Source organism: Tachysurus vachellii, chromosome 17 (assembly GCF_030014155.1).
Source record: "Tachysurus vachellii isolate PV-2020 chromosome 17, HZAU_Pvac_v1, whole genome shotgun sequence".
Classification (NCBI taxonomy): Eukaryota; Metazoa; Chordata; class Actinopteri; order Siluriformes; family Bagridae; genus Tachysurus; species Tachysurus vachellii.
In genome coordinates this window covers 9,774,605-9,801,716 of record NC_083476.1, presented here as the reverse complement: position 1 = coordinate 9,801,716, position 27,112 = coordinate 9,774,605, and the positions used below count along the sequence as shown (strand labels likewise).

Below are 27,112 nucleotides of genomic sequence, written 5' to 3'. Positions count from 1 at the left end.
TCTGGGGAATTTTGAAAATATTCCAAGTTGGAAACTTAACCGGGATCATATAAAAGCAGAAATATAAACATTTTGTTTGCACATAACCTAACATGCAATTCAATTTAATACAGATTGGTACACTGTATTATGATATACTGGCTTAGGTGAAATGTATCCACACATGAGAAGGTGTGCGTGGCATCATTCTATAGAATAAGATTGGAAAAAAGCTTGTAAAAACACTTGCACATGCAATGGAATGCACAGGTGCATAAATAATCAGTTGAACAACTGGAATATTTTGAATAAAAATGCATTTTACAATTGATGCAAATGAATGAATACTCCAAAATCAGCATTAATGAATAATTTATGAATAAATCAAACCTATCTTGCTAAAAACAAGCTATAGTCTAGTATATACAATAGTTCAGTCAACAGTTTCGACAAATTACAATTTTGTATGTTTTTAAACAAAGTAGTATGCTCATTTAAGCCTCATTTATTTGATCAAAGATAAAGAAAACAGTAAAATTGTGAAATATTATTACATTTTTAATTGTAACTTTTATTAAGCAAAGAATCATGAAAAAATTATAACAGGTTATAAAAAATTATGAGGAGCACAACAATTCTAAAATTGAAGAGAAATCTTCATCTATGTAAGTGCAGGTATTAGACAATTTAAAGTTAGGTGTAAACATGCAATTATAGTAATTATGCTTCTAAAATGACATTAGTTATGCTGTTTCACAAACACTTATGTTAACTAAACTATAATTAGTCTTTGTGGTTTTGACATCATGAGATTTATGATGTCTGGGTGTAGCTTAGCCGACAGTTATTTGTCAGGTATTCGTGCTATTTCTGTAAGTCTTCTGAAGGGTCTTTCAACTTCACAATTCCTCTGTATTCATTAATGCCTCTAAAGCATCTGCTCAGTTGTTGTGCATTGTGCTAGTAATAGAGCATTCAACAGAACATTCAACTCAGAAATGCAGCTAAAGTGGATTCTTTTTCTGATACTGGACATTTGTGCAGGGATCAGTGAGTTCTACTCTTCAACCGGTAAATACGTTGAAGATTATTTCATTTTTCTTATATTTTCTTATGCTTACACAGTATTGATGGTGATAAGAAATAAAGGCATGCTGATTGTGCCATGTGATACTTAAAATAACAAGTAAGGACTTATACAATAAACATAAGAATAAATAATAATAATACTAAGAGAAAGTTAAGTTATATTTTCTTTAAGGTGAGAAAGGTGTATTGTAATATTTATTTTATATTATTAAGTGTATATTAACATGTATGTATTATTATTTTTTTCTATGAGAAATTCAAAACCAAAATGAACCAAAATGAAGTACAATATACAATTATATACATATAATTCATTGATTATTCAATTTTGTTTTGTTTTCAATAATGTGATGTAAAATACCTAATATAAGACTTTTGAGAAGTCTCAAGACAATTGAGAGTTGTTCCATAGACCATAGTGATTATTAGAAAAGGTGAGCTTTTAACCTTCTGTTAAAGCAATTTCTGGTTTACAGACCATATGACCCAGCTCACTGACATAAAGAGGGATCTTACTCAGAGTCTTCAATTTTGCATTTCATCGCTGGAAAATCAAATGGTTCTAATGAAAAGGTAAAAAAATAATAAAAACCTTCTCATTTGTTACTACATCCAGTGTCTAAAATCAGAAAATGTTTTGTAATTTATCCAATACAAATTCTGGGATTTTTCTATATCTTTTACTTTCTGGGATTTTTCTATATCTTTTAAGTATGTGTTTCGATAGACAAGCACAAAAAATATATGCAACCATTCATGACAGTTTTACCTCATAAGAATATCTTGTCATCATAATCGTGGGTTGTTGGAAATGATCCATTGTCACAGTTCTTTGTATAGTGTCTGAAAACATCTTATAATCTTCTATTTATTACTGACAGGGCTCTTCAAGATCTTGATAGTATCTCTGATGATACCTCTAAAGATCCAGAAAAATTAATTAGCAACCCTCTCACTGCATATAAATTTATAAGACAGCTAAGAAATGTGGGCACAGCCATTGAGAAAATCACAAAGATGGATATCGTCAAGGGTAAGGCTTCCAAACTTTATGTAGAAAATTTTTTTCTTATTGTGGAATTATGCCCTCATGTCCTGTTTAGTGGACTCTTTTATCAAAGTTGTTTGCCCATTATGGACAGACCTTACTTCCTGGTGACTTTGCCATCAAATTTGTACATGTATTATGGATGAAATATTCATCAAATCAAAAATCTAAGAAACAAAATTTGTTTGAATTGGTCTACCAATGCTTGCTTCATCTTTTTTGTCATTTTTGTCCATCATTTGTTCAGAAAAGGGGCAAAAATGCTATTCAATTATTAATATCTAAAAAGGTGGGCCATGCAAGGACGATTGGTGAAGCAATGACAGGGCCACAGGCACTCAAGGCTCACTGCTATGCATGGGGAGGGAAAAGCTAACACATTTGTAAGACAACTGTTGAAGAAAAATTTTGGATATGGTAGAAAGGTGTCAGAACACATGTTGCAGAGTGCCAGTGTTAAACATGGCCACCAAGAATATCACCTGCTATGGGTATATGAGAATTTGAACAGGGCCACAGAGCAATGGAAAAAAGTGTCAGAAAATGTGAGTAGTGCTTGCTTGTGACAGTAGATAGGTAGGACAATGGCACTGAATCTACTAGTTGTAGATCCCAATAAATATTAGTAAATATTAGTGTGTGTAGGGCCTCCTATTGTGGCACCAATTTGTCTTCAAAATTACATACACAGTACAAGTCAAGTCTGAACAGAGATTCTGAGCCATTTCTGTTGCAGAATAGTGGCGCCATCAAGAGTTTTGATGGAAACAATAGAGTTTAAGTGCACATTTAATTCTGCAATGAGCTAAGCAGATGTGGTTTTAAGTTTATCTTGGTTAGTACCTGGACATCCCATTCAGACAGCTTCCTCCTGCATCAACATTTTTGTATTGTATTTATTATTATCTATTTAGTGTTTTAATCTGTTTTGTGTTTTTCATGTATTTAATTTTTGTACTATGATACTGTGTTGACCTGCCAAGGGACTGCAGATGAAAAATAGCTTTTCAGCTAATTCTGCCACATTTACATTTTGAGTGTAAACAAAAAATGTTGATTGATGTGCATTGTCCCTTTCAAATAAATAAATAAATAATAATTAAAAAAACACTATCGATAACGAACACACGATATATGGATATCATAGCTCTCGATACACTACAAAGATCCACCAATGAGATGCACACCAACAATTTGTGCTCTTAGAACTCTAAAATGTCTTCCATTTGGATTGCAGTATTTATGTACAGCTGCGTTATTAATCTGCTAATTCAACATTCACAACCTTATTGCTCTTAGTTATGGTATGTAAAATTGGTGAAGATTGCCCACCAGGGAACACATATCTAGGCGTGAAAACCACAACACCATATTGACCAGATAGAAAACCAGTGTGGTAATAATTGTAGAGATTATTGGAGAGTTGGAAGTGTGTAGCGATTTTGCACCGGGCTAGTGAAACATCTCCCACATGGATGTCTTACTATTTATTTAGGTTGGGCACATAAGCACAGTTATATTCAATTTTAACGCAATAGTGAATGTTTATTTATTTATTTACTTTTTTATCATTTAATATGCACAGCAATAGACTTGCTCATGTCAAAAACTCAGCTGCTTCTCAATGAAAATAATTTGGTATAGCACTCGCCATTGTTAGACTGCAGAAATTCTACAGACTAGAGCCAAAGGACATGACTGGTGAGTCATTAAACATCGTTACTTGCTACATTAATGACCTTTTTCTCATTATATGTCTTTATTGATAGAAATACAGTGTTACAAAATATGTATATTATTGTATATATATACATATGTGTGTGTGTGTGTGTGTGTGTGTGTGTGTGTGTGTGTGTGTGTGTGTGTGTGTGTGTGTTATTTTCAGGGTTAGAAACTCTGTCTGTGCTGAACCCAGATGAGTGTTTCCACATTGCAGTGATTGCTCATCAGAACCAGCAGTACTGTTGTGCCATTCTCTGGATTCAGGAGACCGTGAGGAAGCTTCATGCTGGAGCAGAAGCTGTGGTCACCAAACAGAAAGTTCTGAATCTTCTTATTTCTATTCAGTTTCAGTTATTGAACCTACCCACTGCTCTTGGAGTCACACAACCATTACTGGACTGTGGTAACTTATGATGTTTTTAAATATATATGTGTCTTTTAATTCTACTTTATGCATGCTTTATTTTAAATAAAAAATAAATAAATTTTAAATATTTAAAATTTTAATAAAAGGGTTCTAAGTCAATTTTTTCCTAAAGTAATCTGACTCATCTTCCACAGAGCATTTAAATTGGAAGCCTAAACTCCAATCCGCATTTATCAACAACCTGAAAGAGAATATTAAAAACTGGGACGGAATGCAACACTTAATTACTCGATTTGACATGTCTTCCCTTCAAAATCCATGGCAAAATGGATACGAGGACTTGTGTAGAGGACAGGGGATCAAAATGGTAAATAAAGTGCCATAAAATACAGTAAGGCTTTTGAAATAAAGCAATTCAGATATGAGTGATAGCAATGACATTAGCTACATTCTTTCAAGGAAATGTCGCTGAGTTTATTGTCAATATATAAAAACGTTGCTAAGATATGCCCCCATTTCCTTTTGAGCAACTTAGCTATCAAATTGGTTTGCAGATAAGGGCATACAAAAATCAAAGAAACTTTTTTCTCACAATCTGTGATGCAGTCATCAAGTTTGTGGAAACTGCACAAAATTTGTAAGAGAAGAAACATAAGAAACTTAAATTTCATGTCAGCACCTCGAAGTCTGACCAGTAGTCTGACTTGGACAACGAAAGAGCACGGACCCAAACTACATCACCTACTTGGAAGTGTGTCAATTTTCTTTTCTGATTGTAATAACATTTTTGTTTAGTCTGGGCTTTTCCTACATTCTACCTTACCAATTGGATCAAGTTTTGCTGTCTTTCTAATACTTCATAGGTAGAGCTGCTTGGGTCAGATGGATAATGATGGCCCTTTCCAGAGGCCCCTTTAGTTTCCTTCCTAGGGCCACCTCAGCAGGTGTAAATCCAGTACTTTCATGCCATGCTGTGTTAATTGCAAATCTGAACTCCGCCAACCATCTGTCCCATCATCTGTGGTGCCCTTCCACATAAGAAGCAATCATAGTTTTAATTGTCCGATTGATCCTTTCAGTGAGGTTGGTTTGTGGATGGTATGCAGTTGTTAATTATTGTTTGCACACTAGGTTTATTAGTTGTGATGTAAACTGTGCTCCACGGTCGGATACAAGGTAAGCCGGAGTTTCCCATCTAAGGGAAATACCACCCACTTTGAACAGTAGTCTACCACTACAAACAGATGTTCATTCTGCTTTCCACTCTTTGGAAAAGGTCCCATCAGATCCACTCTCAGCATATAACCTGGCTCCACCACTGGTGTAGATGTCCTGAAAGGTTAGGTTTGTACTTTTGATAGACTTGACAATTCTTACAGTACATCCATACATCTGCTCTTACACTAGTCCAATATGCAACTTGTAACAGCCTGAGAAGTGTCCATTCTCCCAAGATGTCCACTTAAAGGATTGTCATGGGCATATTGTAAGAATTCATCGCGGAGAGAAGTTGGAATGATTAATTGTAGTTTCTCCCCTTGAAGACTGCTGGGGACACTGCGGAACAACAAACCATTCTCATACACGTATCTTACCCTGTATCGTCTCCCTTAACCTGTGCATTCACTTTCTTTTCCATCTCTTGTACTTCAGGATCATTCTTCTGTGCATCAGTAAGTTGGAAAAGGTCGACTGATAAGTTAGCTGGTTTTACTGATGACTTCACAGCATTAAGTACTGTCAACATCCCTGATGGCTCTATACTTCTAGACAGAACATCTGGTACCATGTTGGTTTGACCTTTTCGGTACCTGACCGTAAATTGAAAGCCCTGTAACCGAATGGTCCATCGCGTAAGTCTTGAGGATAGCTTGGGGTGTTGGAACACCCAGGTCAACTTCAAATGGCCATCCCTCCAAATATGTCCTCCATTTCTCCACTGCCCAAATCACTGCCAGACATTCTTTTTCAGAAACAGAATAGGCTTTTTCTGGTCCTAGCAAACAACCGAGAGGCATATGCTACAACATGTTCTTCTCCTTCAGAATCTTGTGTCAGCACTGCTCCCAAGCCAATTTCACTTGCATCATGAACTTTAAAAGACTTCGACAAGTCAGGAGGAACAAGTACAGGGGCATTCGTGAGGTCTTGCTTGATAGTTTCAAGTGCTTTCTGACATTCATTTGTCCAAGCCCAAATTGCATTCTGTTGTTTCAGTGCATGGAGAGGAGCAGCCTTTTCAGAAAACTTAGAAATAAATCTATGGTTGCAAATCTCTGAGTGACTGAGGAACGGGAAATTCACAGACTGCTGATTTTTTGGCCGGACCAGTCTTTACTCCATCACCTGAGATCACATGACCTAAAAATGTTAGTGACATCTGGAAAAAATTGCACTTCTTCAAATTCAATGTCAACCCTGCATTAGAGAGACAGTTAATCACTTGGTGGAGGTGTTGTTGATGTCTTTCCTCATTTTCTGAGTAGATCACCACATTGTCTATATACAGTAAATCAGACAGCATTTTCCTCTTAGTTCCATGAGCACATGCTCCATCAATCTCTGGAACGATGCTGCTGCATTTTTAAGGGCAAAGGGTAAACGTAAAAATTCAAATAATCCTGCAGAGGTAACAAAAGCTGTCTTCTCTATACTTTCCTTTTCCATCTCCATTTGCCAGTAGCCAGTCTTAAGGTCAAGAGTACTAAACATTGAGGCACCATGTAAAGATTCCAAGATGTCTTGTATCTGTGGCATTGGGTAGGCAGCCAGGTGAGTTTTTGTGTTCAGCCCTCGATAGTCAATACATAATCTTGATCCTCCATCTTTTTTAGGTACCACCACTACAGGGGAAGCCCATGGGGAAATAGAAGGATGTATAATTTTCTTATCCAGTAACTCTTGGTTTTCTTTGTCAACAAATTGTTGCTTTTCTCTTGACAGCCTATATGGTCTTTTTCTCATAGGGACCTCGTCCGTGGTAATAATGCGATGTTTAACAATACTCGTTCGACCAATTTCATGTGTGCAAACTGTAGGCCAGTTAATCATCAACTCCTCTAACAACCTCTTATTCTGTTGGTTGGTGTTAGCTTTTATTACCAGATCATGTATAGATCCTTGAGTGTCTTCTGAAAACCCAGGCAAGGGTAAAGCAAGATAGAAGTGTAGGCTTGCACAGGATTCAGGTGTCATCAAAGGAAAAGTTACCTCTTTATCACCACCCTCTTCTGACCTTGTAAGGCAATACTGGGATCTTCAAGAACAATCCCAGAAGACCATAGAAAATCCATTCCAAGGATAAGAGGTACGGTCAAGTGAGTATCACGCGTTGTATACAATGTGAGATCAATTTTCCTGTCTTGTAATTCACACACCCATACCACCTTGCCACTGGCCTCCTGTCTCTGACCGTTGGCTAACAAAAATGATTGTGTCGACCATTGCTTGAAAGAATCTGCCACAGAGAATAATAGGGAGAGTAATCATTTCTGGCTGATCAACACACTTTACAGGCTGCATTACCCGAGTGTTAGCTGGTGACGGCTTAGCTATTGCTTCTCTTGCAATATTGGTCTTCCGCTGTTGTGACTCTGAATTCACTTGGTTCCAGTATCTTTTAGACTCTTCAAAATCTCTTTCAATTTGTGTACCAATTCGTACTAGCTCACTTACTCCTTTTACATTACCTCGTAGCAAACTAGCCAGTCTCAGGTTGTAGTTCCGTAGTATAGCATGAACAATTTCTTTGTCATTCATGTCTTTGTTTTTGCGAAGGGATAAGGCTCTGTAATGATAAGCAAAGTGTCTTATATTTTCTTTGGCACCCTGTTTTCTTCAAGAAAGACTGCAAGAAGACTTCTTTGAACTGCTGCCAATATTTTACATTCTTCTTTTCAGCCAGCCACCAATCTTTATCGGTGCCTTTTAGCACAGAGGTAAGGGAAGCAAGAATCTCATAATCACAGAGAGGGCGTAGAGCGTAGAAATATTCTTCACCATTACTAAAGCTTGGGAACTCTAGTGGCAAGCCGGACATACCTTCTGAGCAGTGCGTAGGATTGTTAGAAACACTGTATGTTTGACTATCAGCTGCATATCTTGGAGCAGGCATTGAATATTTTGGCTGATGCTGTATGTGGGTAGGCATTACAGAAGTAAGAGATTTCAATTTATGCTCAATCAGAATGTCTCACCTTTTCAAACAATCCGCAATTGATTTGCCCAAATCCTGTAGGTCAAGCTCTGTTTTCTTTTGAATTCTTTCACGTTCTCTTTCAGACCGGTAAATCATCCTTTCTTCAATAATCGTACACTGGGTTTTCAATTCAGCCATGGTAACACCTTCATTCCCTTTCTGAACCCATTCCTCAAAACGACTCTCCAGTTTGTTATATGTCATTTAGCTGTTCTAATATTGTTATAAAAGGTATTTGGACTTCTTCCTGTTCTCTAACAAGTACAGGAGGCAAAGTTGTTCTATCCTGTTGCTCAGATACCTGCTCAACCTCAATACTCTCATTTTCTTCTTCAGAATCAACATAGAGATCACTAAAGGTATTAATTCTTTAATAGGTTCTCGTATACTCAGAAAAGCTTCAGAGGCAAAGTCAAGTTTGGGACCTTGCTCTTCCTCATTACTATTCTCTTGGCTTGCCATATTTAGTCAGCGGTACAAACAATCTCTCATAGACAAATGTGTCCCTGTTCGGACGCCATTATATAACCTCTCTGATCAAACTTAAATCAAAGCTAGATATATATCTGAATTGGGGGGTTTCACATAAATGATGATCCAGACCACTCAGTAAAATAAGGCAGCCAGAAAACAATCTCTTTGCTTAGTGTTATTTATATGAAACTCTCACCTACTTTACCCTCATTACATATGATACCACAGTGATACTGAGCATTACCATCTTACACAACTCATTGAGCAACATATTTTGGGGAATTCAAAATGTAAAACAAACAAAACAGGCCAGAAACACTGATGACAAAAGCAAAAATGTTCTTGCAAGGAACTGATGAGTTTATTCGTATTGAGTTGAGTCTTCTGAGTACTGTACTTTAAAGCATCTCCATCGACATCCACTCAAATAAGGTAGCTGCATTCTTCCAACCACCGTTTTAATCCATTGTCCGTATTATGCTTTAAGCATGTAATGGGATAGATACAAAAGGCCCTTAATGGCAATAGAAACAAAGGTTTCCCATCAAGAGGCCTTTCACAGAAGCCAGTACACCCACTGGAAAACCACAAACTCTGTGGAAGCCATTCCCTTTTCTTCTACTAGTCTACTACCTTATATACATTCAACACCCTCAAGGTTGCAATGTAATGTTATATAATGTCACATAATTGCTGATGCATGCTCCAGTTTGGAAGCTTTGCCAAAAAATTTTGCACATTATGGACAAACCATCCTATAATTAAAGTAGCACCCTGTTGTCAGTTTGCTTAAAAAAAATACCAGATATATTTGGTGATATTATAAAAAAAAAAATGATAAGAATAAGACTCATGTTTTTAATGGCCAGCTTTCTGTTTGAGAAACTTCACATCATCTGCATTGTCAAGGAAATGTTGAAAAAATGTAACAAATTTCATATGTTTAGCACCACCTATATGGTGCTAGGTGGATTTAGACAAACCTTCCTGGAGATCATTCAGATGTATGCCTTGAGTGGTGTACACTAAAAAAAAAAAAATCATAATTTCACAGACAAATTTGCATATAAAGCATTTTACATGGGCGTTCTAGTTATAGTAAGTATAATGGAAGAAAATCCAAACATTCTGTACTATTATTTGCTCAGCTTTGGCCAGATAATTCAAAACACATTGGATGGTGCTGCACAGTGTGTTTATTTATTTGTGCTTCTATAATCATTTTTATATAGACTGTGTCCAGGTTGTATAAAATCAATATTATTTTCTTCTTTTGACATGTAGAACCCTACAAGACAGAAGAAATTGGTCTGTAGGTACAAGACGGGTCAAGGCAACCCCCAGATGATGTATGCCCCTGCTAAAGAAGAGGAGGAATGGGATGAGCCCCTTATCCTCAGATACCATGACTTGATTTCCTTAAGTGAAATAGATGTCCTCAAAAGACTTTCTAGGACAAAGGTGACACTTATTCCTTATTTAACATGTTTTTTCCTTTTCCTTTATGTAACAGCAGTGAAGGGATATTTGGGGAAACATTTTTAAAGTTAATTCTTAGACATTGTTGCAATTGTTACAACTGTTTTGGGGTATAATGGTAATGACTACTTGTGGACTTGAGGTTTAAAGATTGATATGTGCATTTGATGTTCTTAGCTATAAAACAATTGGTAAAAGAATTCTACAAATTATAGTAGTTTATATAATGTAACTAGATAAGAATGTAATTATAATTATATTCATAAACAGTTTTTTTTTAATTATCTATAGCTTTCCAGAGCTAAAGTTTCAGATCCAGTTACTGGGAAGCTCATTTCTACCACATTGCGAGTTTCAAAGAGGTATGACCAGTGAAATATTTTCATGGCTTATGATTAACTATCTCTCATAACTAAGCTGTTTCACTGATTGCAGAACAGCCTTTGAAATGCCTCTTTCTGCTGCATTTAATCACCTCTCACATCCTGGAAATTTAAGATGTTAGCTAATCATCTAAATTTAAAATCTTTCTTTCTTTCAGTGCTTGGTTGTCTAAAGATGAGAATCCTGTTGTTGCTCGTGTCAATCAACGAATTGCAGACATCACTGGTTTGGACGTGGATACTGCAGAAGATCTGCAGGTAAAAGTACTAAAGGCCCCCAACCTAAACTGTTGGAAACCTTCATTTGAGATTCTGGTCCATGTTTACTTGATTATATTACATATTTGGTAACAGTTGTCAGCTTTAATGTTGTGAATTTCACATTCTACAACAGACCAAAGGTGTCATATTGGATTCAGTCCTGTTGACTGGTAAAGTTATTAAAGGATCTTTTTCCAGTTTGAGATGGCTTTACATGGCACATCATGCTGGAATTAGCAATTTTAAGATAGTAAACTGTGGTTGTACAAACATGGTCAGTAACAATACTTAGAGTGTATTGTCTGAAGACTGGCAAACTGACAAACTGTTCTTTCTGTTTCTATAGATTTAGGTTTTTTATATTAAGTAGATCTTATGATGTTTGTTCTTTTGTGTTTCAGGAAACTATTATTTTCTTCTTATTGTTAACATTTTTACTTTAATATTAGCCAAACTATTCAGAACAAAGCCTTCACAAGCAGGTCACTGTTTATTATTCATAACAGCTAAAATTGACATTGTAAACTCTTTTTTGACCATTACCATTTATGCAAAGAGTCAATATTTGCAGTGTTGACACTTCTCTTTCAAGACCTCTGCAATTCGCCTTAGAATTTGTGGGTTTTTGTTTGTCCACCTGCCTCTTGAGGCTTGACCACAAGTTCTCAATGGAATTCCCCGAGCCACTATGTTATCACTTTTGCCTTATGGCAAGGTGCTCAATCATGATGGAAAAGGCATTGTTCATCACTAAACCGTGCTTGGATAGTTGGGAGAAGTTGCTCTTGAAGAATGTTTTTGTACCATACTTTATTCTTGGCTGTGTTCTTAGGCAAAATTATGAGTGATCCCTTGGCTGATCACTCTTCTTTACATTCTGGAGTATATGCAAATTGCCATAATAAAAACTGAGGCAGCAGACTTTGTGAAAATTTATATTTGTTTCACAAAATATTCTGTGTCATTCTCATTTGCTATGTCATTCTTTGGCCAGGGCTATAGAATGATACTTAGTACTTATACTTAGTTCTTAAGTTATGATGTTGACAGAACCCATTAAAATGCAAAAGAGATAAATGATATTTCAGAGTTTTGACTCTCATGCAATAATTAAATGTTTAAATCTCAAAAAAATTTAAAACATGACAAAATTTTAAAAATGTAATAACATCAATACATTTTTATATTTTGTTTACATATTTAAACATTAAAAATTGTATGCTAACCAGTGCTAACCCAGGGCATCACTACATGATTGCTGTTACATGATATCCCAGCGCAGTGCTAGGTGGTTACTATGATATCTCATTTGATTGCTAGGGTGTTTCTGGTTGCATGCAAATGCTAATGCAAGTGGTTTTTAGGGTGTTGCTAGGTGGTTGCTATATAGCAGTTATGGGGCCTCAGGGTGTTGCTATACCTTTTCTAGGTTTCCAAATTATCCCAGGTGACTGCTAGGTCATAGCAAATTAAACGCTAAGAAAACCTAGCTGTTTGCTAGGGTATTACAGTATGTAGTGATGGATGTCTGATACTTTTCCACACATAGGTAATTGTGTTGTTTCAGACAGCTAATTTCAATGAATTGGTTAAAAAAAGATTCACCAGTTCTTTTATGCCAACACATGCTATCATTCCAGCAGGTGAAAATAGACACTCAAACACAATCAAATACAGTTATTAAATACCACAACTTGTTTATACTGGCATGTGACCTAAACAATATATAGCAACGAATAATAAATGATAATCACATTTATGATAAAAAAATTATAAATTTCAAATTTAAATAATCAATCAAAATTAATTAATTTTTTTCACAATAGCCTACACAAATATTATTAACCCCTATAACAATAGATGTTCACATTATTTTGCCCTCATTACAAATGTCTTTATTTAATTGAGTGTGTATTTTCATCCACAAAGTCTTTCTATCACATATAGCTGATATGCATTTTAATGTAATAATAATAATAATAATAATAATAATAATAATAATAATAATAATTAAAGCTGCAAGCAGCATTTCCCGGGTTCAAGCGTTTAAGGCCTTTAGGGAGTTTAAGGCCTTAAAGGATTTTCACATACACAAAGTGACCCGCAAGTTACAGAGAGTGGCACCCGCTCCTAACCTAGTGTCTCTAATACAGAAAAGCTTACCAACGTGTTGCACAATATATGTCATGTGAAGTACTCACCTGTCCAGTTTTCCCTAAAATAAACAAACAGAGAACAAGAACAAACAATCGCCACAGTTTTTGAACTGTGACCTCAGTTTGACCACTTTCACACGTGTCCCAGGTTTGGTGTTGATAGCTCATTTAGTTCTTGAGTTATTGACATTTTAGTAAAACTGGCTCCTCACAGTCCAAACGTTTTGGGGCCCCTTAAAGACCCTGAATCAAAATTTCGACTTTTTTTCGAAAATTATTGTCATTGAGACTCCAGAGAATATTACTGCACTGGATTGGTCTTGATCAGGCGAAAAAACTAGGACTAGTTAGCAAAAGTAGGTTTCGGATAAAATGCGCTATAGCGAAAAAATTTAATGCCGCAAATTAAATTGGAGATATACGTTTTTTAAGTCATGAGCCAAGATTCCAATGATATAAAGCACTTGAGATTTGGACATAGGGGTTTTAGGGGTTATGGGCACAAAAGCGTTGAGGGGCACTGAAGCGCCCCAAATTGTCCAATTCCGCTGAGACCTTGGCCCTGAGTAACTGTGACCAGTACTACCATCTGACCAAGTTTGAGCTCTCTAGGCCTTACGGTTTGGGCTGCACGATCGTTTCTAGGGCGGAATAATAATAATAATAATAATAATAATAATAATAATAATAATAATAATAATAATTAAAGCTGCAAGCAGCATTTCCCGGGTTCAAGCGTTTAAGGCCTTTGGATTGACATGACAATATATGTCATGTCATGCTACATATGTCATGCTACAGAGGGTGCCACAACATATGTCATGTGAAATACTCACCCGTCCAGTTTTCCCTAAAATAAACAAAGTCATATCCATTAGAGATGAGCCGGATACTCGGCTGAAACGAGTATCCGGTACGGATAAAGCATTTCTGCCGAGTACGAGTATTATACGAGTAATACGAGTCAATATCTGTGCTTGGATTGTATGAAAATCATCATTGGCTAGCTGATTGTGTCAGCGTTCTGTGATAGGCTAGTCACAGCGCCCCTCCCCTACAGTGATAGGCTAGTCACAGCGCCCCTCCCCTACAGTGATAGGCTAGTCACAGCGCCCCTCCCCTACAGTGATAGGCTAGTCACAGCGCCCCTCCCCTACAGTGATAGGCTAGTCACAGCACCCCTCTCAAGGATTCCAATGATATAAAGCACTTGAGATTTGGACATAGGGGTTTTAGGGGTTTAGGGGTTATGGGGAAAAACACGTTTTGGGACGCTGATTGTCCGATTCTGCTGAGATTTTGGCCCTGAGTAACTGTGACCAGTACTACCATCTGACCAAGTTTGAGCTCTCTAGGCCTTACGGTTTGGGCTGCATGACCGTTTCTAGGGCGGAATAATAATAATAATAATAATAATAATAATAATAATAATAATAAAAATCCTAACAAAAACAGGCTTCGCGCTTGAACCCTAATAAAAATCCCTAATAACCCTAACCCTAATAAAAAATCCTAACAAAAACAATAGGTTTCCAGCGCTTCGCGCTTGAACCCTAATAATATACATACAGGAATAAAGAGAAAAATGTGGGTGTTTTATAAACATGGATATCTAAAACTTAAGCAAAAAATGTAAATAAACTAGTTTTGACTGCAAACACAATACACAATAGTAACATTCATTTACATGTCTTCAATAAATGTTTTTGCACTTTTAAATAAAAATGTTGCTAATATAACTATTTGTACAACATATATTTCCAGTACATATTATTTGTTATTAAAAATTACTTTTGCTCAATTATTCAAGTTAATGTATGCTCAAAGTATCAGCATCTCACTCATCATTGGACACTACTAAGAAGATTTGTCAGGTGACTGCCAGACACATCGAAATATGAATTTTGACTGAGTAAATTGATCAATGTTAATCTGAAATGTGGACTGCCTCAAACAATGCAGTCTGATTTGGTGGACTGGTTCAAAAGAACTAGACTAACACACAAAGCAAAATGTTCCTGCACTGGGTCAATCCAGGAGAGTGTGGAGTGTTTTGGGTATCAAAACATTCACTCAAACATTCACTCAAACATTATGCCTGTGAACCACTGAGATCTTCTATTTCCAATAAAAATAACTAAGTACTATTCATAAAAGGTTTAACTAAACAAAGACTTTATAGCTTACACTTGAAAGACAAGAGAGTTGAATTAGTTATGAATTTTTTTAACATTCTGGTACAGTAATGTAAAAATCCTTCTATGGCCTCACAGCATGAAGAAACACAATCACTGCTCTATATTATATTATTGCAAGCAAAATAAGTGTATGGCTGCTTGGCAAGTCTAGGGAATGAATGCTTAATGTTCACACAAATAAAAAAAGTTCATTTTGATTTTCTCTTTTAGGTTGCAAATTATGGAATTGGAGGACATTATGAACCGCACTATGACTCAATGGTGGGACACTTTCAGACCAGTTTGCAAATGGTTGTATAGAAAAGCATGCCTACAAGCAATCAAAATTTTTCAAATATCTTATCTGTATAAAAGACATCATTTTAAATGCTGTAAAATGTAAAACTCTAATGAAAATAATGAATAATAAATTTTACGTTGCATAATGTCATCAAAGCAACGCTAGTTTCAGTAACCTATTTAGCTCCACACAGCATAACTGACCAATTCTGCCCACTGTGTCAAAGTGAATTTCATGCCCATCCATCAATAGATCCTAATGCTGAACCAGCCAGCATACATGGCACAAACAAACAACAATATTTTGGTGAATGGAGTGTTCACTTTGACTGAGCAGAGAAGAGAAAACTAGAGGAACACTATGCACTGTGTAAAATGTCATTAAAATCAAGCTCAGAGAGAAAAACTATGCCTGAATTACAGTACAAAGACAACAAAAGTGGAAAGTGAAACATGTGGATAGACTTAACTTGAGGACTTGGCTTAAGGCTCAATAATGTATTAGATCTATCATTATCTTTGTTTCCATCACCCATCTGTATATTTTCTTAATGAATAGGTCAAAGCATGTGTTAAAAAAGTACTCATTTAGTTAATTGTTAATAAGTTCCAAATTACAGGTTCCAGCTTTATTTATTTGTTCCTTCTATATCATACTGTTTTGTCATACATATGACAATAAATAGTGATTAAAATGTAATGAATTCATGACAATCCAGGTGTTCAAAAACTTTTGAGTGGTAATGTGCATGTGAAAACTTTTCCAATTTTGTTGACTGTACAGGTGGCAAATGGCGTTCCATTTACTGAGAGAAGGATTGCAACTGTTCTGGTCTATGTAAGGCCTGTTATGTAGATTTTCTCTGTCCAGACATTCAGGGTATTCCACATTAACACTTTTCCACATTATCATAAATAATGTGACTGTTCTGTCTCAGATGAGTGATGTTGAAGTTGGTGGGTCTACTGTCTTTCCTGATATTGGTGCTGCACTTCAACCAAAAATAGTTAGTAAATCTAGTAGTGATTTCTACATTGAATTATATACATTGAATATAATCACAGGGCAAATGGCACTCACTTCATTAATTCTACAGGGCTCAGCAGTAATTTGGCTCAACCTACTAAAGAATGGAGAAGAGGATACCAGAACTTTGCATGCTGCCTGCCCAGTTTTTGTAGGCAGTAAGTGGGGTAAGTTTCCAGTAAACATCTCTGTATAAAATGTTTGCCATATTTGGATAATTTTGTAATTTACACAAATTCTCAAACAAAATTAGTTCTCATTATAAATCCAAATAGAAACATGTAAATGTAGTTTCATAGTATATTAACTTACATGACTGGTAATGAAAATGTCAGCTGAAGTGGAACATACATCTATAGCTAATAAATTATTTGTAAATATTTCTGTCAATCTTTGATTTAGTTGCCAATAAGTGGATCCGCTGCCGGGGACAAGAGTTTAGGAGGAGGTGCACTCTGTCCAGGTCTGAGTGAGAGTGAGCTAGAGGACATTAGGCCTATATTTCTCAAAATATAAACATTATATTTTTTTCCAAACCATGGGGCTCCTGAAAGAAACCAAAACTTTTATTAAAACAAGCTGAAGAGATTTTTTTTAACTAAGCTGGTTGGCATAAGTTAAACGGTCTGATTTGAATTGTACCAATTTTTGGTAATGTTTGTCAATAATAAAATACACAAGTGATACACAAGAAAGTATTAGGTCAATATCAATTTATCATTTAATATGGCATAACATAGAATAAATATTATAAGAATACATGTTAAACTGTGATTTAAAAATACATAGTTGAATATTATAACATTATTACAGTAGAGGTTGAATATTTTATGTTCGTACCAACATAAAATATATAACATTATTACAGTAGAGGTTGAATATTTTATGTTGGTACCAACATTTCTAGTAATACTTCTCATGAATAAATGATTTTAATTTTCCACAAAGATAGGGCAGTGCGAACTTTGAAAATGTTCAAACTGGGCCCAAAGCTAGGTCTCTAGTCTTCAGCAGCGCACACACTGAAGAGCAGAGGTTTCTCCCTCTGGTCAGGTTTTCATCTACTTCAGAACTGGTTTAGAGCATCTGTATGCTGGAATTAGCATAACAGAGATGTGGTCTAAGTAGCCGAGGTGAGGGTGGGGCTCCGCAGAGACTACACATAGAGCCTCTTTAGCATTAGTGCTGGGGGGGCATGTACTCTCCGACAATGAAAACCGCAGTGAATTCCCATGGCAAATAAAATGGCCTGCATCTACAGTAACATTCACAAACTCCACTAGTGATGAGCAGTACTCCTCACCTGGTTGCCGCCACACATGCTTGACCCCATCTGAACCAAATAAGTTTATCCAAGTTTATCCTCTTTGAACTGTTGCCATCTGGCCGACGCTACAGAGCCCTGAGCACCAAAACGACCAGATATAGGAACAGTTTCTTCCCTCAGGCAATCCATCTGATGAACACTTAACATACATCTGATGAACACCTAACATACACAGAACAAACCCTATTCTTACATTGTCTACAAGTACGCATTTATATTTTATCTATATTTGAATTTGCACATCTTTACTTCAATTTGCACACTTATATTTCAATTTGCACATACAACTGTCTATTATTTATGTGTTCATTTCTTTATTTCATTGCCTATATGTTTACACTGTGGAGCTCCTGTACTAGAAAAATTCCTCGAATGTGAAAACATACTTGGCAATAAAGACCTTTCTGATTCTGATTCTGATTCTGATCTTGGTCTCATCAGACTACAGGACATGGTTCCAGTAATCCATGGTCTGCTTGCAGTGTTGTAATGTAACGGAGTACAAATACTTCGTTACTGTACTTAAGTAGAAATTTCACATATCTGTACTTTACTTCGCTATTTAAATTTATGTCAACTTTCACTTTTACTCCACTACATTTCCTAGATAAAATGTATACTTTTACTCCGCTATATTTCCACTGAGCATCTTCGTTACTCATTACTACAAAATAAAATCAGAAGAAATGTGTGTGACTGCAACAAGGGAGGTTTGGCGAATCACAGCTCCTAGATTGCATTACGCTCTGCACGCTCTATTGCAGCGTAATTTTGACCAAGGTGGCGGAAGCACAACAAACCGCCGTTATCGTAGACCAAGGGTGGCCAACCAGTCAGAGACCAAGAGCCACATTTTTTACTGTGTTACCGCAAAGAGCCGCATTATACACATGGGCACACATGATCATCGCCTTTTTTTCCCCTGCCATTTTGAGAGCGAACACAAATTGTTTACTCAAATTATCTTGCTCCTACTGGGAAACTTTGAGGTGTCTTCATCCCACTCACATGTGTGTTTGATGAATACCGTATTGAACTCAAGCGAAGCGAACACGCACATTAAAAAGACACAAATACAAACTTCTATATGACCGTAAGAGCCGCATGAAACCGGGCAAAGAGCCGCATGCGGCTCGGGAGCCGCGGGTTGGCCACCCCTGTTGTAGACGACCACCCCGACGATAGTGGTGAACAGGGTGAAGAAAATAACTTTATGCACCCGTGGCCGTATTTGCAAAAAAATTTACTTTTTACTTTTACTTCAAATACTTTCAAGTACATTAAATATCAGAAAATTACTTTTGATATTTAAGTACAGTATATATCAGATACTTTAAGACTTGAGTAATATTCTAAAAGGTAACTTTCACTTCTACCAAAGTCTTTTTCTAGTACGATACTTGTACTTTTACTCAAGTATTGCTTTCTAGTACTTTATACAACACTGTCTGCTTGTCTTCAGCAAACTGTTTGATGCAGTGTGCAATGTATGGTCACACCACTGACAGGTTGACCCCCCCACCTCTTCAACCTCTACAGCACTGCTGGCAGCATTCATACGTCTATTTCACAAACAGAATATATGATGCTGACCACATGCACACAACTTCTTTGGTCGATTAGGGCGAGGCCTGTCCTGAGTTGAACCTGTCCTGTTAAACCACTGTATGGTCTTGGTCACTGTGCTGCAGCTCAGTTTCAGGGTCTTGGCAAACATCTTATGCCATCTTTATGTAGAGTGACAATTGTTTTTTTCAGATCCTCAGGAAGTTTTTTCAATGAGATGCTATGTTGAACTTCCAGTGACCAGTATGAGAGAGTGAGAGCGATAACACCAAATTTAACTCACCTGCTCCCCATTCACACCTGAGACCTTGTGACACTAACGAGTCACATGACACCAGGGAGAGAAAATGGCTAAATGGGTCAAATTTGGACATTTTAATTTATACTCACTTTTGTAGCCAGCGGTTTAGACATTAATGGCTGTGTGTTGAGATATTTTGAGGGGACAGCAATTTTACACTTTTATATAAGCTGTACACTCACTACTTTAAATTGAAGCAAAGTGTCATTTCTTTTGTTTTGTCACCTCACTTCTTTGAGATACTGTGTGAGTGTATGTGTGTGTATATATATTATATATTATATATTATATATATATATATATATATATATATATATATATATATATATACATATATGTGTGTGTGTGTGTGTGTGTGTGTGTGTGTGTATATATAAAGTATATATACTTTATTTAAGAAATGTTTTTGATGCTTCAATTATATAATTTTGATGCTTCCATTATATAATGCCATTTCCCAATTACAGTGTAGAGGTTTCCCCTGTTCCAGTTGTCTATCACATCTCATAGATAATGAACTTTTTACAGGTTTACATGTCCTTTGTTTGTAAAAGCAATGCAAATGTGTAAGAAAAACAAAAGAAGACGAGATATTGAGAATAAATGTATTTACCATGAGACACAATTGCTCACTGAAGTGTTACATTAAAGCAAGTGAAATCACATATTGCATGATTACATGATTCCCATCTTTATTAATTATATCATTGATTTTACTCTACAGCATTAATATAGGTGCATTAAATTATACCCTAAATGATACTATATAATTAATATATTTATAAAGGGTTTGAATATCTACAGTCTCCTTCTTATCTCTGTTAATTTCTTGTGGTGTAGTTGTTTTTAAACTTTGCCAGAGGTTTCTCACCTGTACTGCCATTTAAAATACTAATTTTTCATTAAAAAAATTGTGATATCCGAACTTTAGTGTTTTAGTTCAGTTTTTTTATTTTTTATTTTAGTATCCAAACGAGTTCCTCAGTGTAGAAGAAACTATTAAGAATCTTGCCAAGCCATCATCTTCTGGGACCTTGCCATGCTACACAATGCAGTTAATTCTGCATTAATACATGTGTCTAAATATGGATAATCAAATCCAAATAATTAGAGAATAAAGAACAAATAATGTGCATTAGGAGTGTTTTGCATTTTTATGGTTTAATTGACTTACGAAATCTTTTTTCTCCCCTTGCCAGTGTTAACCAGTGTACTTGTATTTTAGTAACTTGCTGCATACAAATACATTATCTATCTATCTATCTGTCTATCTATCTATCTATCTATCTATCTATCTATACACACGCACATACACACACACACACACACACACACACACACACACACACACATATTATATATAAATATGTATGTATGAATCTGTACCAGTTACAGCATATATAGATAGGGGAGTATGAACAGTCCAATGCCCGGAAGCCGTGTGAGTATACTTGCTTCTTGCAGTCTGAATCCCAAATCGCTTCCTACTCCCTATATTTGCGCACTACATATATTATGAAACTCATGACTTCGAGTACGAATTTGGGACTGAGCCGCAGCGGCTACCATTATCGTTCAGCGTTGTATGGCTGCTGATGCTGAACGGCAATGCAGGGATAAAATTGTAAGACGAAACCTAATATGTAACGCTTCGTTCGTAGTCGAGATTTGTATTTGGTACGTACTTTACGATCTATTTACTGTTGTTTTAAATTAATATGTATTGTCAGTTTTTATTCGTTGTATAATTTAATTGGCTTGTGGCAGGAACACGGTTAGATGGAGGCTCGCAGGCTAACGGTGGTCGCTGCCATTACTGATGTAGGATACGGTTTTCAATTTGTATTTGTTGTCGCAGTATGATATGACACATTGCTTTAAGTTTTTATTTTTAAGGCTAATCGGTTACAAAAGCAAACAGTTTATCGATGCTCATCAAAGCCAACACACGTGATGGTCGTTAAAAAGCCTTTATTGTTAAGGCTAAACAGCCCAAGCCGCAGGATGCTGTAAATTTTGCCTTATGTCTAAATGAGAAAACACCTCAAGCTGTAAAATATGATCTCACGGTGTTCTGTAAATAGCAACATATTCCATTGTAGCACGCCTATGCGGACGTAGGCATTTATTTTGTAGTGTAATTGACGTAATCGATAACCATATTGTTATTATATCACTGGTGCGATATATATTACGATATATGTGTTTTTTTGTCTTAACCTTATAATTATATGTGCGCTTCGGCAAACCACAGACTTGGAAACCTCATATTTATAAACGTAGCTTTAATTAAGTAAAGATGGTATACAATGGAGGTTTTTTTCTGGATTTTGGACTCTGATTTGAATCAGCTTTATTTAAAATCAAACCTGCATACATTATATGGCCAAAAGTATGTGGAAACCGGGCCTACATGCAGAATAACATTAAAACCACGTCTAGGTGACGTGAATACATTGATTATCCCTTATAATGGCACTTGCTAAGGGGTGGGATATACTGTAGCACCCAAAGTGTACAATATTAATATTAATGAAAGGTCTCATTAAAGCATAAAAAAGAAAATACTAAACTTGGTTAAGGTATTTAATTGACAACCTTATTTGACAGAAAAGTTGCCAAAGTAGTTGATATGCAAAAATGTAATTTCTTACTTCAGATTTTCCCAAATGTTTTCAATAGGATTAAGGTAAGGTGCTTATGAAGGCCACATGAGGACTTCAAATCATTGGGCAGCAAGGAACACTTTCATAGTGCACACACTGTTTTTCACTTGTTTCTGTGTTGGAAAATACATGTTTGTTCTCCAGATACTCCATACACAGCAACACTGTCCTGCAAAATGTCTGTATTGGTCTAATTTAAGTGTCAGCAATTTTGTAGAGCCTTCAAATAACCATCTGTTGTCATGCATCCAGATATATTGCTATAAAATATCTAAAAACAGGATTTAAGACATTAAATCTTTAATGTGTTTAAATTAAGTATATAAGCTAAAAAAAGACAATTTGACTAGCTTATGGCAAGACAACTGGGTCAGGGGAGCCTTAAAAATGCAGATCTTGTGGGGTGTTCCTGGTATTCAGTGGTTACCAAAAGTGGCCCAAGGAAGGATAACCACTGATCTTGCAACTTCAACATGAAATACATACTTTATGAAGATTGTACTTGTGGATATTTCCCCCAGAATTGGTTCGAGTTGTGTGTACTTGTAAATTTCAAATATTTCAGCAGTTTCAAATATTTAGGAAGACTTATTGATAATCATCTCAGTTATGTTGATAATATAGATTATTTTTTAAAACAATGCAATGCAGATATTACACCTTATTCAGATATTACATTTTGCTACATGTGAACATATTTTAGAAATGGTTTACAGGAATTTTCTGGAGAGTATTATGTCTTTCAAGATGACTGGGAAATGCAAATATGAGTGTTATAAGAAGTGATTATGGTGCAAGTGTAATTTTAGGTAAGACACAGCGGCAGCTAAATGATATTTACACATTCAAAGCAAGACAAAAATCTTTGGTTATCACTGAGGATTCTTCCAATCCTCTACCTTCTCGTTAGGCTATTAACTTCATGAATTTGGGCCTAGTGTGTTTAAATTTGGGCCTAGTGTGTTTAAATGAATTTGGGCCTAGGTGTTTAAATATATATATATATTTGTGTACTTTGATATAGAATGTATATATTGGTTTATATTTAGATTATTATTTTTTGTTGTTATTTTAGGGTTGTTGTGGTGATATCATTTATTTGCTGCTAAGATTTTGTCTTGTGGATTCCATGTCTCAATGGGCCAAAGCAGGTTTTGTCACACAAGGGGGCCTACACATTTATTTACATGTATATAATAGTAATAAAATAATAAAGACAAAAGCTTTTATTGTCATTTTATCCATATATCACTGACAGTACAGTGAAGTAAATCAACTTTTCAACAGGACCATGGTGCTACATAAAATTATATAAAGCTACATAAAACAACACAGTGCTAAGAACCTAAGTCCTAGCCAAATAAAGTGTAGCCTAATGCAACAGTGTGAGACAAAAGATAATACAAAACACCACAGCACAAAATAGCTCTGACTAGTGTGCATACTGTATATTATAAAGTACATCGTTCAACTAGAGCAATTGTAAACTTACACAAACTTAAGTAGTAGCAGCAGTTTGATGAGGTATTGAAATGTGGTATGCAAAACAGTAATGTGAGACTTGTGAGGGATTTGTGAGTGATTTGCACAGTACATTGTACAGTAGTTCACACAGTTTTGTGTGTGTGTGTTAGTTCAGTTCTGTTTATTGTGGAGTCTGATGGCTTGAGGGGAAAAGAAATATTGCACAACCTGGTTGTGAGGGCCCAAAGGTGTGTGGGGTCATCCACAATGCCATTGGTTTTGTGGATACAGCGCTTGTTATGATTGATTGCGATGGAGGGCAGAAAGATGCCAATGGTGATCTCAGCTGACCTCGCTATTAGGGGTGGGCGATATGGCCTCAAAATTATATTGTGATATTTCAAGAATATTTGCGATAATATTATTTATGACAGTATAGACATCATTTTATTGCAAATTGCAGCTGACAGGCAGCAGCATTTATTTCTGCAAGCAAAATGACGGGAATTTTCCATCCAATGAGCTGTCATTGATGACAAACTACCTAATTTGAAATGTAAATCTACTTTCATAAAGTGGCAGCAGCATTATAATGCAATAGTAGTGGCAGTCACTCAGAATGAGTCAAATGTAAACACAGTACAAACGTATCCTTGGTACAAGTTGGTAGTGTTTTCCCTATATAACATAACTCCCTAACACTTTAGTTTAACTGTAACTAAAGTAATTTAACCCTGTAACTTATCAGGAACCTGCACAATATTGTCACCTAATAAAAGTTACCTAATATTTTAAGTACAAATGTAAACAAACAGCAAACCTTCATAATGTAAAACACTTACTTTCTATAAATATAAAATAAAAATGTCTACTGGTGGCAGGGATGCATAAGTATTTCTTGGCTAAACGGCTGATCCCCTCATGCGTCTTCCACCACACTCGCTGTCTGCTGGTGGGCAGGTCAAGTAGCTGTCTAATTCAGCTGTGATTTTCTCTATGTCAGACACGGCTGTCTTCTCAGTTGCTGCATCTGTGGTTGAGGCAAAAAAATCCATTGAGGATAGAGTAGCGGCTAATTTGTCGCTGCATACTTCATACATCACAGGCAGGGATGTCTGAAAAATATTTTCTACCTGGGATGTTGTACCTTGGGTTGAGCTTTTTACCAGTTGCCTAAATCCACCATTTGGATTGGCAACATATTCTTGGCCAAACAATATGTAACTGCATCAGTCATTTCCATCCTCCATTTACTCTTCCTGTCATATGGAGTGCAACTAGCAAGTGCTCCAGCGATGCTCGGTTGAGTCATTTGTTTACTTTTGGGCCACACACCACCAGTGCTAGTATCTCCTCCTCGCATACCTTCATAGCCTGGTTGTACTCGACGGTGTGTTTTTGCTTCAAGTGGTGAAAGAAGTTTGTTGTGTTTCCACCTTTAGCGGTAACAGTGTTCTTGCAATTTTTGCAAAATTTTTTGTAATTCTTGTAACAAACCACCTCCATACTATTGAAGTATCTCCCTTTTTCGGTACTTTCTGTGCGTGCAAGGGAACTTAAATGTGCCATACGTCATCACATCGCAGCCGTCGCTATATCATCGATATCGCGAGTATCAAGATGACACTTTTTTTATCATGTAAAAAATTACACCAGTGTTGTCATGGACGGAATGACTCTCGGTAGTCTCTCTATAAAACTGGTCAGTGTGGGGGAGTGGATGTGCTTTCTTCAGCCTTCTTAGAACGTAGAGGCTCTGCTGGGTTTTCTTACTGATGGAACTGCTGTTGAGTGACCTGGTGAGGTTCTCCTGGAGATGAACTCGAAGGAATTTGGTGCTCTTGGCGATCTCCACAGATGCTCAGTGATCCCCCAGTGCGATCCCCAATGCTCAGTGTGGTGGTGCTGGAAATGCTATTCCCAATCCAAACTGACTGAGGTTTCCCAATAAGGAAGTCCAGGCATGTAGGAACAAAGGCATTGCTCAGGGAAATATTGAGGATGTTAGTGAAGACATCTGCTAGCTGTTCTGAACATTCCCTGTGCACTTTACCAGGAATCTTGTCTTGTCCATCAGACTTCTGTGGGTTAACTCTAGTTCTCCTCACATAGGCCTTAGTTTCTAGACTTCAGCAGCACACACACCTTTGCAATCATCCACAGCTACTGGTTGGAGTGCCTAGTGATGGTCTTGGAGTCATGTTTTCAGTGCACTTGATGATGTTGCTGGTCACTGATGCCGTGTACTCCTCCAAGTTGATGGATTGCCATTGGTCACAACCTTTCTAAACATGTTACAGTCAGTGCACTTAAAACAGTCCTAAAGAGCAGAGACGGCTCCTGCTGGCCAGGTTTTCACCTGCTTCAGAACTGGTTTAGATTGTCTGACATGTGTTCTGTATGCTGGAATTAGCATAACAGTGATGTGGTCTGAGAGCCGAGGTGGGGGCGGGGTTCTGAACTGTTTGGCGGGGATGTTTGTGTAAACAAGCTTCAACATGTTTTCCCCTCTCATTGCAAATTCCACATGCTGATGGAAATTAGGGAGCACTGATTTGAGATTTGCATGATTGAAATCTCCAGCAGCAAGATAATAAATAGTCTGTCGGGGTGAGCATTCTGCAGACACCAGGCGATACTGAGGACTGGAAGCCTGATCTCCATAGCAAGCCGAAGTCGCAAAGTTTTTCAAGAACATCATGATGCAGGTTTACATGATTACTATGTTTTAACAGCGTTGTATATATGAACGCCACTGGTTTTGGTGTCCGTGTATTCTGAAAAGTATCGCTAAACAAAAAAAATCACCATTTTGGACATCGAGCAGTGGTATCTCAAGTGGTTAAGGTTCTGGGTTGTTGATCGGATGATCAGGATTCAAGCCCCAGCACTGCCAAACTGCCACTGTTTGACTCTAGTCCAAGGCTCTTAACCCTCCCTTCTAAAGGGGCACTGTATTATAGCTGCCCCTTCACTCCAACCCCAACCTCCAATGTATATGTGGAGATAATAAAGTCTTCCATGCCCCAATTCATTCATTTATTTTTATCCGTAGTGCTGCTGTGTGCTACTGCTGTACCACCATCTTGGAATCATTCTTTGAATATTGACATAGGAATCAAATGTTT

General features: G+C 36.6%; 2 protein-coding genes across 2 annotated transcripts in view; both read left to right on the top strand.

The window, feature by feature from the left end:
* Positions 1–1,549: 1,549 nt before the first annotated feature.
* LOC132860381 (prolyl 4-hydroxylase subunit alpha-1) lies at positions 1,550–17,326 on the top strand. The gene is given in 14 exon segments (XM_060891570.1): positions 1,550–1,641; positions 1,950–2,101; positions 3,702–3,749; positions 3,752–3,817; positions 4,002–4,241; positions 4,400–4,572; positions 10,162–10,338; positions 10,648–10,718; positions 10,898–10,997; positions 15,565–15,615; positions 16,418–16,471; positions 16,572–16,640; positions 16,731–16,827; positions 17,063–17,326. Coding segments are annotated over 14 exon segments (1,461 nt in total). The 3' UTR covers positions 17,134–17,326.
* Positions 17,327–21,403: 4,077 nt separating this feature from the next.
* The window catches only part of jakmip2 (janus kinase and microtubule interacting protein 2), a 49,362-nt gene continuing 43,653 nt past the window's right edge, over positions 21,404–27,112 (top strand). Inside the window, exon 1 of the mRNA XM_060891282.1 lies at positions 21,404–21,531. The gene's annotated coding sequence lies outside the window, so the exon portion shown is untranslated. The remainder of the gene's footprint in view (positions 21,532–27,112) is intronic.